General features: G+C 41.7%; 1 protein-coding gene across 4 annotated transcripts in view; it reads right to left on the reverse strand.

Moving 5' to 3' along the window:
* atg13 (ATG13 autophagy related 13 homolog (S. cerevisiae)) overlaps positions 1-14,538 on the reverse strand; it is a 61,060-nt gene that overhangs the window by 10,639 nt on the left and 35,883 nt on the right. For all 4 annotated transcript variants that reach the window (XM_034174074.1, XM_034174065.1, XM_034174057.1 and 1 more), the window contains 4 exons: positions 11,574-11,683; positions 5,054-5,180; positions 4,913-4,990; positions 4,712-4,819 (listed from right to left, as the gene is read on the reverse strand). In XM_034174074.1, the coding sequence (XP_034029965.1) occupies positions 4,712-4,819; positions 4,913-4,990; positions 5,054-5,180; positions 11,574-11,683 (423 nt within the window). The remainder of the gene's footprint in view (positions 1-4,711; positions 4,820-4,912; positions 4,991-5,053; positions 5,181-11,573; positions 11,684-14,538) is intronic.

Below are 14,538 nucleotides of genomic sequence, written 5' to 3' on the forward strand. Positions count from 1 at the left end.
AGACAAAGTTCGGTTGGAATAACTTCAAAACGAATCGCCGCTTTAAATAACGTGACACCTCTTTCCAAACGTTGTAATACAGACAAGAAACTACAATTGACTAAAACGTTTTTTCCTCCCAAAATGAGACGTGTTGTATTTTCTTTACAAATTACATCCTGAAGTGAAGCACAGCAGCTGTAAGAGCTCAGCTCAGATATATGGAAACACTTTCATGTCAAGGTCTGAAAGGAAATGCTTTTGACAAAAACTACAGATTTTGTTTATTCCTATTTATGTCCAGAGATCAAGGATCCACCATGTAGAGTTTATTATGTCCAAAGTTTAAGGATCCAGTGACCAATTTCATATTTATTTACTTTAAGACTCAATAAAATGTTCAATTTCAATTCAATTTCAATTTAATCGGCCTATAAAGTGCCAAATCACAACAAAATTCTAAATATACTAAAACAAATACATCACAACTGTACACATTACACAATTGTGATATGTGTACAATTGTGATGTATTTGTTTCATTATATTTAGTCATGGACATGATGAATATTGTTACCTGCTGGACTGTTTCTAATTTTGATTGGTATCAATGGAAAATGTCTTCTGTGAACTGTCTGTATCTCAATATATTATTATTAAGAATATATGCAGTCGTATTTTTATTGATTTTATCAACTGAAAAAAAATCATATATAGATTCAGGTATAATTGAAAGATTTTGGCAATAACTTTGATCCTGTTTACAGTCAATTTCTGTTATAGTGTTGTTTTTTTTAGGACATCATATTTATATAAATAAGAAGTGTTCACTATGGTCCATGAAGTATAATAATTATATTAAAAGAAGTGTGACAGTGTATGAGGCACATGAATAAAAGAATGAGGATTACTGAATAACAAGATACGTGTGATTTTTATTTTATCATTGGGCAAAAATGCATCTGTAAGATTTTCACTCTGGATCCAGCCCTGTAATAGTCACGTCACTGCTGTCGGAAACACACGAGTACTTTGTTTTCAGACGTCTCCGAAGCTGCTTGTTGCGAATGCCGTATACTTTGAAACCAGTCATGGAAGTCAATCAACTTCAATCAACTTTTTTCTTATATAGCGCCAAATCACAACAAACAGTTGCCCCAAGGCGCTCCATATTGCAAGGCAAGGCCATACAATAATTATGAAAAACCCCAACGGTCAAAACGACCCCCTATGAGCAAGCACTTGGCAACAGTGGGAAGGAAAAACTCCCTTTTAACAGGAAGAAACCTGCAGCAGAACCAGGCTCAGGGAGGGGCAGTCTTCTGCTGAGACTGGTTGGGGCTGAGGGAAAAAAACAGGAAAAAGACATGCCGTGAAGGGGGGCAGAGATCGATCACTAATGATTAAATGCAGAGTGATGCATACGGAGCAAAAAGAGAAAGAAACAGTGCATCATGGGAAACCCCCCACAATCTACGTCTAAAGCAGCATAACTAAGGGATGGTCCAGGGTCACCCGATCCAGCCCTAACTATAAGCCTTAGCGAAAAGGAAAGTTTTAAGCCTAATCTTAAAAGTAGAGAGGGTATCTGTCTCCCTGATCTGAATTGGGAGCTGGTTCCACAGGAGAGGAGCCTGAAAGCTGAAGGCTCTGCCTCCCATTCTACTCTTACAAACCCTAGGAACTACAAGTAAGCCCGCAGTCTGAGAGCGAAGCGCTCTAATGGGGTAATATGGTACTACGAGGTCCCTAAGATAAGATGGGACCTGATTATTCAAAACCTTATAAGTAAGAAGAAGAATTTTAAATTCTATTCTAGAATTAACAGGAAGCCAATGAAGAGAGGCCAACACGGGTGAGATATGCTCTCTCCTGCTAGTCCCCGTCAGTACTCTAGCTGCAGCATTCTGAACCAACTGAAGGCTTTTTAGGGAACTTTTAGGACAACCTGATAATAATGAATTACAATAGTCCAGCCTAGAGGAAATAAATGCATGAATTAGTTTTTCAGCATCACTCTGAGACAAGACCTTTCTGATTTTAGAGATATTGCGTAAATGCAAAAAGGCAGTCCTACATATTTGTTTAATATGCGCTTTGAATGACATATCCTGATCAAAAATGACTCCAAGATTTCTCACAGTATTACTAGAGATCAGGGAAATGCCATCCAGAGTAACGATCTGGTTAGACACCATGCTTCTAAGACTTGTGGGGCCAAGTACAATAACTTCAGTTTTATCTGAGTTTAAAAGCAGGAAATTAGAGGTCATCCATGTCTTTATGTCTGTAAGACAATCCTGCAGTTTAGCTAATTGGTGTGTATCCTCTGGCTTCATGGATAGATAAAGCTGGGTATCATCTGCGTAACAATGAAAATTTAAGCAATACCGTCTAATAATACTGCCTAAGGGAAGCATGTATAAAGTGAATAAAATTGGTCCTAGCACAGAACCTTGTGGAACTCCATAATTAACTTTAGTCTGTGAAGAAGATTCCCCATTTACATGAACAAACTGTAATCTATTAGACAAATATGATTCAAACCACCGCAGCGCAGTGCCTTTAATACCTATGACATGCTCTAATCTCTGTAATAAAATTTTATGGTCAACAGTATCAAAAGCAGCACTGAGGTCCAACAGAACAAGCACAGAGATAAGTCCACTGTCCGAAGCCATAAGAAGATCATTTGTAACCTTCACTAATGCTGTTTCCGTACTATGATGAATTCTAAAACCTGACTGAAACTCTTCAAATAGACCATTCCTCTGCAGGTGATCAGTTAGCTGTTTTACAACTACCCTCTCAAGAATCTCTGAGAGAAAAGGAAGGTTGGAAATTGGCCTATAATTAGCTAAGATAGCTGGGTCAAGTGATGACTTTTTAAGTAATGGTTTAATTACTGCCACCTTAAAGGCCTGTGGTACATAACCAACTAACAAAGATAGATTGATCATATTTAAGATTGAAGCATTAAATAATGGTAGGACTTCCTTGAGCAGCCTGGCAGGAATGGGGTCCAATAAACATGCCGATGGTTTGGACGAAGCAACCAATGAAAATAACTCAGACAGAACAACCGGAGAGAAAGAGTCTAACCAAATACCGGCATCACTGAAAGCAGCCAAAGATAACGATACATCTTTGGGATGGTTATGAGTAATTTTTTCTCTAATAGTCAAAATTTTGTTAGCAAAGAAAGTCATGAAGTCATTACTAGTTAAAGTTAATGGAATACTCAGCTCAATAGAGCTCTGACTCTTTGTCAGCCTAGCTACAGTGCTGAAAAGAAACCTGAGGTTATTCTTATTTTCTTCAATTAGTGATGAGTAGAAAGATGTCCTAGCTTTACGGAGGGCTTTTTTATAGAGCAACAAACTCTTTTTCCAGGCTAAGTGAAGATCTTCTAAATTAGTGAGACGCCATTTCCTCTCCAACTTACAGGTTATCTGCTTTAAGCTACGAGTTTGTGAGTTATACCACGGAGTCAGACACTTCTGATTTAAAGCTCTCTTTTTCAGAGGAGCTACAGCATCCAAAGTTGTCTTCAAAGAGGATGTAAAACTATTGACGAGATACTCTAACTCCCTTACAGAGTTTAGGTAGCTACTCTGCTCTGTGTTGGTATATGACATTAGAGAACATAACGAAGGAATCATATCCTAGTGTAATGAAACTTATTCCCCACTGCAGGGTAGTCCATCAGGGTAAATGTAAATGTTATTAAAAAATGATCAGACAGAAGGGAGTTTTCAGGGAATACTGTTAAGTCTTCTATTTCCATACCATAAGTCAGAACAAGATCTAAGATATGATTAAAGTGGTGGGTGGACTCATTTACTTTTTGAGCAAAGCCGATAGAGTCTAATAATAGATTAAATGCAGTGTTGAGGCTGTCATTCTCAGCATCTGTGTGGATATTAAAATCGCCCACTATAATTATCTTATCTGAGCTAAGCACTAAGTCAGACAAAAGGTCAGAAAATTCACAGAGAAACTCACAGTAACGACCAGGTGGACGATAGATAATAACAAATAAAACTGGTTTTTGGGACTTCCAATTTGGATGGACAAGACTAAGAGACAAGCTTTCAAATGAATTAAAGCTCTGTCTAGGTTTTTGATTAATTAATAAGCTGGAATGGAAGATTGCTGCTAATCCTCCGCCACGGCCCGTGCTACAAGCATTCTGACAGTTAGTGTGACTCGGGGGTGTTGACTCATTTAAACTAACATATTCATCCTGCTGTAACCAGGTTTCTGTTAGGCAGAATAAATCAATACGTTGATCAATTATTATATCATTTACCAACAGGGACTTAGAAGAGAGAGACCTAATGTTTAATAGACCACATTTAACTGTTTTAGTCTGTGGTGCAATTGAAGGTACTATATTATTTTTTCTTTTTTAATTTTTATGCTTAAATAGATTTTTGCTGGTTATTGGTGGTCTGGGAGCAGGCACCGTCTCTACGGGGATGGGGTAATGAGGGGATGGCAGGGGGAGAGAAGCTGCAGAGAGGTGTATAAGACCACAGCTCTGCCTCCTGGTCCCAACGCTGGACAGTCACAGTTGTAATCCCGGTGCACAAAGTAATCCCGGTGGATCATCAGATGGTTGCTAACAGCCTAAATTTTAACTGTTATGATTTCAGTACGACATGTCCCTTAAGTCCGAGAGTTTGAATTTTCAATCTAAACATGGAAACTGTGTCTGAACAAATACGTACAAAGTCGACCATGACAAAGTCATCCTGCTGTACTGATCCCTCTGAGCCCTGAGAGTGGAGACTGGCCTGCAGGGGAGAGGAGCAGGTGGGAGAGTCTGGAGGCTGCACCTAAACACAACATGGGTAATACGCTGTGACTGCAAACACATAACACATTACAGCTCTGAGTGTTATTGTGATATGTGTGACATGTGAAGATACCATGGGGTCATTCTCCTCTGAGTCCAGTCCTCTTGGAGCAAAAGCAGCAAATGGCAGGTCCAGACTGACTGCTGGAACCTGAACACATTGCACATGTCAGAAGACATTGGACAAACACAGCAGCTGGTTACGGCAACTCACCTGTGCGCTGGATTTATTCACAAAGGCTCCCACTTTTCGTGTGAACGTGGACAGAGACTCCACTGGATCAGAAAGAGAAATGCTCCTCCTTCCTTCTGCACTCTGCGACAGGACGGCATCATCACCACTGGAAGATGTATGACAGCATTACTTTTAAATTAAGATTTAAAAAATAAATAAATAATAAACAGAACACAAACCACGACCCACATTTATCAACCATTTGTACATATAGATTTGTACTTAAACTGTGTGTATGAACATTTCTACACGTGTGGAATTTACCAATTTGTACTGCTGTACTGAAAGTTCTGCCTTGTTCTTCCCATCGCATCCCCTACTATTCCAGCAGCAAGTTGCCTTACAACACCCACCAATGTGACAGAGAACCTCGAAAGGGTCACACCCACATCAATGTCATTGCGTGGCCACAGAGTTGTACAAGTTGTAATAAATCAGGCCTGGCACTTATTTAAGGCAGGCGTCTATTTTGTTCAGACAAAGTTTTGACCCAACCATTAAATAAGGCAGGCCCCTATTCACGGCCAGGCATTTAATCGAGGAAATATGGTACATTCATAAGAACAACGTATTGCTACTGAAGACATGACGAGATTGGTTGGACTGTTCAGAGATGCACAGTTTAGAAAATATGTTGAAGGAAGCTTGGAAGCTTGAGTGAACTAAAGTTTATCTTAATGTTCTACGCTTTTGTTGTTGAGTGTGAAACTTAGTGATTCTGCATAAAGATGCCAGAGAGTAAACACAATGAGTGCGGTCTTTACAGAATCTCTCCCTTTTCACGGTGTATGCAAACACAGGAGAAGTAAAATCAGTAGGACGTGGCAGTGTTTCAGGATATGCATTTATTACTACTTTGTTTGTGGCTATCCAATCTTATTTAGATACATCTGATATTTTTTCCTTTTTCTTTTTTTTTCTGAATACACCACAGGTTACAAATGAGCTGGAGCTGGTAATGCATTGGTCTGCGACCTCTGAACATTCAGGAAAGAACAAACAGTGCCCCCCTATGGTGGTAGGTGAACTTGAGACGTTCTCACTGTGAGGCAACAGTGCTAACCACTAAGCCACCATGCCGCTCACATCACAATGAGATTTATGTATCCATATACATAAAGGGCTAATTCTGTCCGTCTGTCCGGGATAAACTCGCAAACCATATTATGTAGCCCTAAAACTATATTCTGAATCCTCATGACATGGGCAACAAACTGGTACCATTTTTTTTTTAAAGTTCTGGGCAACCAATAATTTAATGCTTAAATCTATTCTCTATTTATATTTTATGGTTACTTGATGTCATCAAGAAAGCCTGAGTACAAAAAGTATAAAGCAGTCAGAATTCTAATTCCACTCCCCCCAATCCTGACAATGTCATCAAGAAAGCCTGAGTACAATTAGAAAGTGGTCAGAATTCTAATCCCCCCCATTCTGATGATGTCATCAAGAAAGCCTGAGTACAAAAAGTATGAAGTGGTCAATTCTAATTCCACCCCACCCAAACTATAATATGTAGTCCTAAAAACTATATATAATCTGAATCCTCATGACATGGGGAACAAACTGGTACCATTTTTTTTTTAAAGTTGAACTGAAAATTACACCCAAAATAGCCTTTTATGTAAGACCATACAGTGTTGTACCATGTAGTTTCTCAACTGTTCTCAACTGTTAAGCACCTGACTGTCCTGTACAACCCAGTTTGCCTTCCTGTCTGAATACATTCAACCAAAGAAGTTATTTGATTCAACATAACATGATACTGAATCTGTAAAATATAATTACCTCTGGTGTACAACCCAATACAGTTTGAAGATTTGCTGTCTGAAAAAATTGTATTTTCACCATTTATGACAAGACAGAAAAAGCTGGCAAGATACATAAAGGTTAAAGGAAAGACATCTTTTACTTTCTAAAGACACAATTAAGGGCAACCAATAATTGAATGCCTTAATCTATTCTCTTTATCTATTTATCTATTACAGAATTCAGCTTTAATAATTATTGCTAGATATACTCTATAGATCTATTACAGAACTCAGCTTTGATCATTATTGCTAGAAATCTTAGACAAAAAGAACTTTCACTTTAATTAATTCTGCTTTAATCATTATTGCTAGAAATCTCAGACCTTTATGGTTACTTTATGGTTACTGGGCAACCAATAATTTAATGCTTTAGTCTATTCTCTTTATCTATTTATCTTTTATGGTTACTGGGCAACATGACACTCTGGATGACCAGGTCAAGCTGCCCTTTGGTCACACTGTTCATGACATATGTGAGTTGGTGGCCAAAGTCTTTCTAAACCTCCACCATAACTACCAGAACCACAACTGGCTGAGCGAGCGTGCTATCCTTGCTCCAAAGAACTTGGCAGTGGATGACATCAATGCTAAGCTTCTGGCCCAGCTTCCAGGACAGGCCTCCAAGCTACTTGTCAATTGATGCAGTGCCCGATCCAGATGAGATGGTTAGCTACCCAGCTGAATTCCTTAACAGCCTGGCACCAGCAGCCCTCCCACCACACAGCTTGGTGCTCAAAGTTGGTGCCCCAGTCATGCTCCTGCGAAATCTCGACCCACCCAAGATCTGCAATGGAATGTGACATACAATTAAGAATTTGATGCCAAGAGTCCTGGAGGCCACTGTAATGACAGGCAAGGCCAAGGGAGAAGATGTCTTTATACCAAGGATTCCACTTATCCCATCAGACATGCCATTTGAGTCCATTTCAGTTTGAAATCAGATTCGGATTCAGCACCCGAAAATGACCCTAAATCAGTTCTCAAAGTCCATCCAAGAAAAAAAAAGTTGACCAGTGTTATAACTGATAAATTATGCCTTAAATTAAGTTTACGAGTTTATGTTAAAACAGGAATCCAAATGGATTAAAATTTTCTATGCAATTGATTTTTTTTTCATTGCACATGATCAAGCTCCTGTCCTCTTAATTAGAAAGACATGTGCGATACTTAAGTGTGCAATACACACACGGACTAGGTTTTTCGCAGTTTCATGGTAGTTTGATGCAATAATGCAGATCCCTGTGCGAGGCACGTACCTGTGTCATACCCATCTATCTTTAAAGAACAAAAAAAAAAAAAAAAAGGAGAGGCAAAGCAACTGGTGTGGGAGGAGTTCGGAACAACCATGGAGAAGTGCTTTTGATTTGGCACCAAGGTGCTTCTGGCAGACTGTGAAGCACCTCAGGAGGGGAAAACGGGGAACCATCCAAGCTGTCAACAGTAAGGATGGGACTCTGTTTCCCTTAACTGAGGATGTAATCCACCGCTGGAAGGAACACTTTGAGGAACTCCTGCATCAGACTGGAGCGCCCTCTATAGTAGGGGCAGAGCTGGAAGCTGATGGAGGACAGTGACGTGTGATCAGTGTCACCATGGAAAGAATAAAATGTAAAATGAAAAAAGAAAATTAAATGGTTATATTTATCCAGTGATTTGTACTATAAAGTTATTTTCCTTTTAACTTCATCAGTTTTAGATTTTTTTTTTAATTCAAAATCACTGAAGTTTCACATTTACTTTACATTTACTGTTCAAATACTGAGAAGAAACGTGCGGTGAGGCAGCAGCCGTGCCTCACCTTGGATTGCACAATCACTGGGCTAACTGCTGGCATGCTGTGCAGTGAGACTCTGTCTCACTGTTGCTCTGTATGTCACTGTTAAAATGGTCAAGCACTTTGGTTGTATGAACTTAAATTCTAAAGTTTAGCTGATGTACATAATGTACAGTGTTTTTTGTCAACAGCTGTATGTGTGTGTGACGTGTTTCGCATGCTGAGTGATCATAAAAGGGCTGCAAAAAGGCAGTAGGTGAGGCACGCAATTGTCCTGGCTCATGTTAGGGGGCACTAGTGATCCCAGGGATTCTTCTTGCAGCAACTCCTCAGCTACAGAATAAGTGACAGCAAGCTACAATTTACAGTTAGCGACTTAAGAGCCACAGTCCATTTATTTTACTTGCAGAATGGAGGATGACATTTCCAAACTGAAACAATTTTCTAAACTTGACTTTCAATCGAAGCAGGAGGTAATAATTAAAGGAAGGGCTGCGGGACAGAAGACCTGCTCTTTTCAAACGGAGTGGAACACACGTAAAGTCTGGCTGTGTGGACGTCCAGCAAGAAAACACCTTTTCTGCTGCTTTCTCTTTTAAACTTGTGAATGTCTGGACTCAGACGGGATATTGTGACCTGAAGAATTTTCTCAAACACGAACGGTCGACCACTCACATTCAAAGCCAGAAAGGAGGACTTTCCTGTCTGGCAGTGATCTCCACTGAAACAGAGAGACTTTTAAAACTGAAGGAACACTTACAAACAAGTCATTAATGCTTTTGTTCAGAAGGCGCGGCACATGTGGACTTGATTTATAAGTAAGGTAAGACCATAATAATGTTTTTTTTTTAATAAATGTGCTTTTTGGTGTGATACAGTTTGTATGTGTAAAGAATGCTGACATGAGATTTTAAACATAACCCGTTAACTGCTGCCAATCAAATGGTGAATAAGCTACTCTGTCGGGTTCAAATGTTTGTAAATCTGATTGTGATGAAGTCAGTGCCTCACCAGCCATCAACCTCACTGCACGTCATTGATGGAGAATTATTATCAATTTCCCTGGTGGAAGCCACTGAGGTAGTCAACAACTCCGCAGTGGCAAGGCCCCAGAGGTTGATGACATCTGTCCAGAAATACTGAAAGCTCTGGGTGTGGAGGAACTGTCTTGGATGAGATGTCTCTTCACGATTGCGTTGAGGTCTGGAACAGTGCCTAAACAGTGGCAAACTGGGGTGGTGGTCCCCATATTTAAAAAAAAGGGGACCAGAGAGCGTGTGCCAATTACAGGGGCATCACACTAGTCAGGCTCACTGGTAAATCTACTCAAAGGGTGCTGGAAAGGAGGGTTTGGCCGACAGTCAAACCTCTGATTGAAGAGGAACAATGTGGATTCCGTCCTGGTTGTGGAACAACCAACCAGCTCTTCACACTCACAAGAATCCGGGAGGGTGCCTGAGAGTATGCCCATCCAGTCTATATGTGTTTTGTGGACTTGGAGAAGGAGTATGATCGGGTACACCGGGAGATACTGTGGGAGTATGGAGTGAGGGGGTCTCTTCTCAGGACCATCCAATCTCTGTACTCACAAAGCAAGAGCTGTGTTCACGTTCTCTGTAGTAAGTCGACAAAGCGAGAGCTGTGTTCACGTTCTCTGTAGTAAGTCGGACTTGTTTCCGGTGAGGGTTGGCCTCCGTCAGGGCTGTGCCTTGTCGCTAATCCTGTTTGTGATGTTCATGGACAGGATATCAAGGCATAGTCGGGGGGAAGAGGGTTTCCAGTTTGGTGGGCTCAGCCTCTCAACAATGCTTTTTGCAGATGATGTGGTCCTGTTGACTTAATCGGCCTGTGACCTCCAACACTTGCTGGATTGGTTCGGAGCCGCGTGTGAAGCAGCTGGGATGAGGTTCAGCACCTCTAAATTTGAGGCCATGGTTCTCAGCAGGAAACCGATGGATTGCCTACTTTCTAGGGAATGCGGTCTTGCCACAAGTGAAGGAGTTCAAGTACCTTGGGGTCTTGTTCACGAGTGTGAGATTGGCCGGAGAATCGGCGCAGCAGGGGCGGCGGTGCATTCGCTCTACCGTACTGTTGTGATGAAAAGGGAGCTGAGCCAAAAGGCCAAGCACTCGATCTACTGGTCAATCTTCGTTCCTACTCTCACCTATGGCCGCGAGGGTTGGGTCATGACCGAAAGAACTAGACTGCAAGTATGAGCGGCCGAAATGAGCTTCCTTAGGAGGGTAGCTGGTGCCTCCCTTAGAGATAGGGGGAAAAGCTCGGTCATCCGTGGGGAGCTTGGAGTAGAGCCGCTGCTCCTTCGCATTGAAAGGAGCCAGTTGAGGCGGTTCGGGCATCTGGTAAGGATGCCTCCTGGGTGCCTCCCTAGGGAGGTGTTCCAGGCACGTCCATCTGGGAGGAGACCCCGGGGAAGACCCAGGACTAGGTGGAGAGATTATATCTCCACAATGGCCTGGGAACGCCCCGGGATCCCCCAGTCAGAGGTGGTCAATGTGGCCCCGAAAAAGGAAGTCTGGGGTCCCCTGCTGGAGCTGTTGCCCCCGCAACCCGATCACAGATAAGCGGTTGAAGATAAGTGATGAGGGAAAAAAAAACAAACAACCCCCCCCCCCCCCCCCGTGCCCTGGACATAAGACCATTTTTTCCTGGTCGATGGCACAACCTGTTTCCACATAACGCCAACACACCACTACTACACCTGAACAAGCCTCAGTTTTAGACCAACATGCAGATGGTGACACAACTGAGGGCAATTATATGTACTACCTACACAACGTGCATTAGCCATGAAAATGACAATTGTACAGGTTGAACACCACCGATCCTGTCGCGCCGCTTTGTGCCAGGTGGCACACAGAGCCCATTTACTGAAATGCCAGGAGCATTCAATTACCTGCTACCAGGTGTGTTAGGAGCATGGTCCACTGTGAGATGGCAGTCAGTTCCATGAGTAGGTTGAGCAGCAACCAAGAGAACACCGCCCTCCTTTCCAACATGCAACACCTGAACAGAAGAACACTGATGGACTTGAAAAGCCTGAAGCGCAGCATTAAAACATCTGTGTGGTAAAAGTAAACTATGTCCTGATCCGATCACATGATCGGAAATTGGGCCCGATCACGTGGTTTCAGACTTGATCGAAATCGGACATTGCATCCCGATCAGGAGTCCGATATAGATTTTATCCTCATTATTTTGATCAGAGTTATTTCAAGCTCATTATTGCAGATTAATGGGCCTTTCACACATCAGAAGCGTCAGAGGCGTCAAGAATTGGTCTAAAAAGCATTATTTTCAATGAGACGCATTGCTTTTTAGAGGCGTAAGAAGCGTCGCTTTAGCTCGGCTTTTGACGTGATGCTTCTGACGGGAGCGCGCAGTGCCGCTTGTCGGCAGGCTGACGCGGTCAAAGTTCAATCCAATCTTTTTTCTTTTTTTTTCATTGAACAAAAGAAAAAAACACGAGTTCAACCGGACATTCTCGCACACGTGTGCGGCTGAAACGGATTTCAGAGGAGAAAAGGGAACAAGAGTTGCGCAGTGAATTTGGGAAGAAGAGATGGAATTGTAACCCGGACAGAGGTGGGGGGGAGTTACGCACACAAAGTTTCTTTCGCAGAACTGCTGTTTGTTTTTTTTTACGCGCTCAGCCTGACGCCTCGATGGAATGACAAGAGGATAATGGACACTTTCCCACCGAAACTCTTGCTCAGTCATACTTCCATGGGCAGTAGGACCCAGTGCTGACCAAGTCCTCAGGACGACGATCTGTCATCTGATTAACAAAAAGAACAAAACAAATTGTCCTGTGATCGTTTGTCTGCCAAACGGAGCGAGAGATGGTGTGCACACGAGCGACATACGCACTCATCACATTTAGGAGCGGGTCTTAAAGAGCTTCCGTCTTCATTCACGTTCACTGCGCTGCTTTGAACTTGTTGAACACTGATAAAGCATCATAGGGGTACACTGAGGACTGTCAGGACATAAATGTAAAGTTTTTTTTTTTTCCTTTTACTTTTCAAGTTGACTTTTGAACTTTCGACGCTCTGAGCTGTGACGTAGCTTTGCGCTGTTCAATAGGAACGACGCATCGGGCCAAAACACGGAAGACTAGTGGCAGAAACCACTGATCTGTACAAAATGGATCGGTGCAGAAAACACTGATCTCTACAAAACAGAAACGTGTCACAGCACTGCTCATTTATAGAGCAGTTTTCTGAAGATCCTTGGAAATGTTTTTTGTTGTTGTTTGTTACCTCAAAATTTCTGATTACTGTTTAAAAAAGTTTAGAACACTTGTAATTAAAATAGCTAAATCAATAAATGGTTCTTTAGAAACATTTCATCTATAAATTAAAACCACCTGTTATTTCAGATTAGATGATTTCTTGTTTAACATATGGAACCTTGGACATTTATTTTTAGACAAATGAAATAAAATGGAAATTGGTACATTTTTAAAGTCTGGCAGATTACTTGATTGTTCAAGCTACCTCAAGGAGAAGTGCACTGTTTAAGTGACAAATAATAAAATAAGGTGATTAAAATGAAATTATTATATATTTAGCATTTGTTTATTGTTCATTCAGCTTTTTAAAGTATCAGATCTGGACACGGTACCGGCAGATACTCAAAATCAGACGACTCAGAATCGGATCGGGGACAAAAAAACCTGATCGGGACATCCTTAAAGTAAACCACATACAGTGAGGAAAGTAAGTATTTGAACACCCTGCGATTTTGCAAGTTCTCCCACTTAGAAATCATGGAGGGGTCTGAAATTTTCATCTTTGGTGCATGTCCACTGTGAGAGACAATCTAAAAAAAAAAATCCGGAAATCACAATGTGGTATTTTTTAAAATAATTTATTTGTATGTTACTGCTGCAAATAATTATCTGAACACCTGTAAAAATCAATATTAATATTTGGTACAGTAGCTTTTGTTTGCAATTACAGAGGGCAAACATTTCCTGTAGTTTTTCACCAGGTTTGCACACACTGCAGCAGGGATTTTGGTCCACTCCTCCATACAGATCTTCTCTAGATCTTTCAGGTTTGGAGTTTCAGCTCCCTCCAAAGATTTTCTATTGAGTTCAGGTCTGGAGACTGGCCAGGCCACTCCAGGACCTTGAAACGCTTCTTACGGAGCCCCTTCTTAGTTGCCCTGGCTGTGTGTTTGGGGTCATTGTCATGCTGGAAAACCCAGCCATGACCCATCTTCAATGCTCTTACTGAGGGAAGGAGGTTGTTTGCCAAAATCTCACAATACATAACCCCATCCATCCTCCCTTCAATACGGTGCAGTCATCCTATCCCCTTTGCAGAAGAGCAGCCCCAGAGTATGATGTTTCCACCCCCATGCTTCACGGTTTGGATGGTTTTCTTGGGGTTGTTATCTTCTAAACATGGTAAGTGGAGTTGATTCCAAAAAGCTCTATTCTGGTCTCATCTGACCACATGACCTTCTCATATGCCTCCTCTGGATCATCCAGATGGTCACTGGTGAACTTCAAACGAGCCTGGACATGTGCTGGCTTGAGGAGGGGGACCTTGTTGCCCTGCAGGATTTTAAACCATGACAGCATCATGTGTTACTAATGTAATCTTGGTGACTGTGGTCCCAGCTCTCTTCAGGTCATTGACCAGGTCCTCCTGTGTAGTTCTGCGCTTTCTCAGAATCATCCTTACCCCACAAAGTGAGATCTTGCATGAAATCCCAGACCGAGGGAGACTGACAGTCATCTTGTGTTTCTTCCACTTTCTAATAAATAATCATAACAGTTGTTATCTTCTACCAAGCTGCTTGCCTGTTGTCCTGTAGTCCATCCCAGCCTTGTGCAGGTCTACAGTTTT

Source organism: Thalassophryne amazonica, chromosome 1 (assembly GCF_902500255.1).
Source record: "Thalassophryne amazonica chromosome 1, fThaAma1.1, whole genome shotgun sequence".
Lineage (NCBI taxonomy): Eukaryota > Metazoa > Chordata > Actinopteri > Batrachoidiformes > Batrachoididae > Thalassophryne > Thalassophryne amazonica.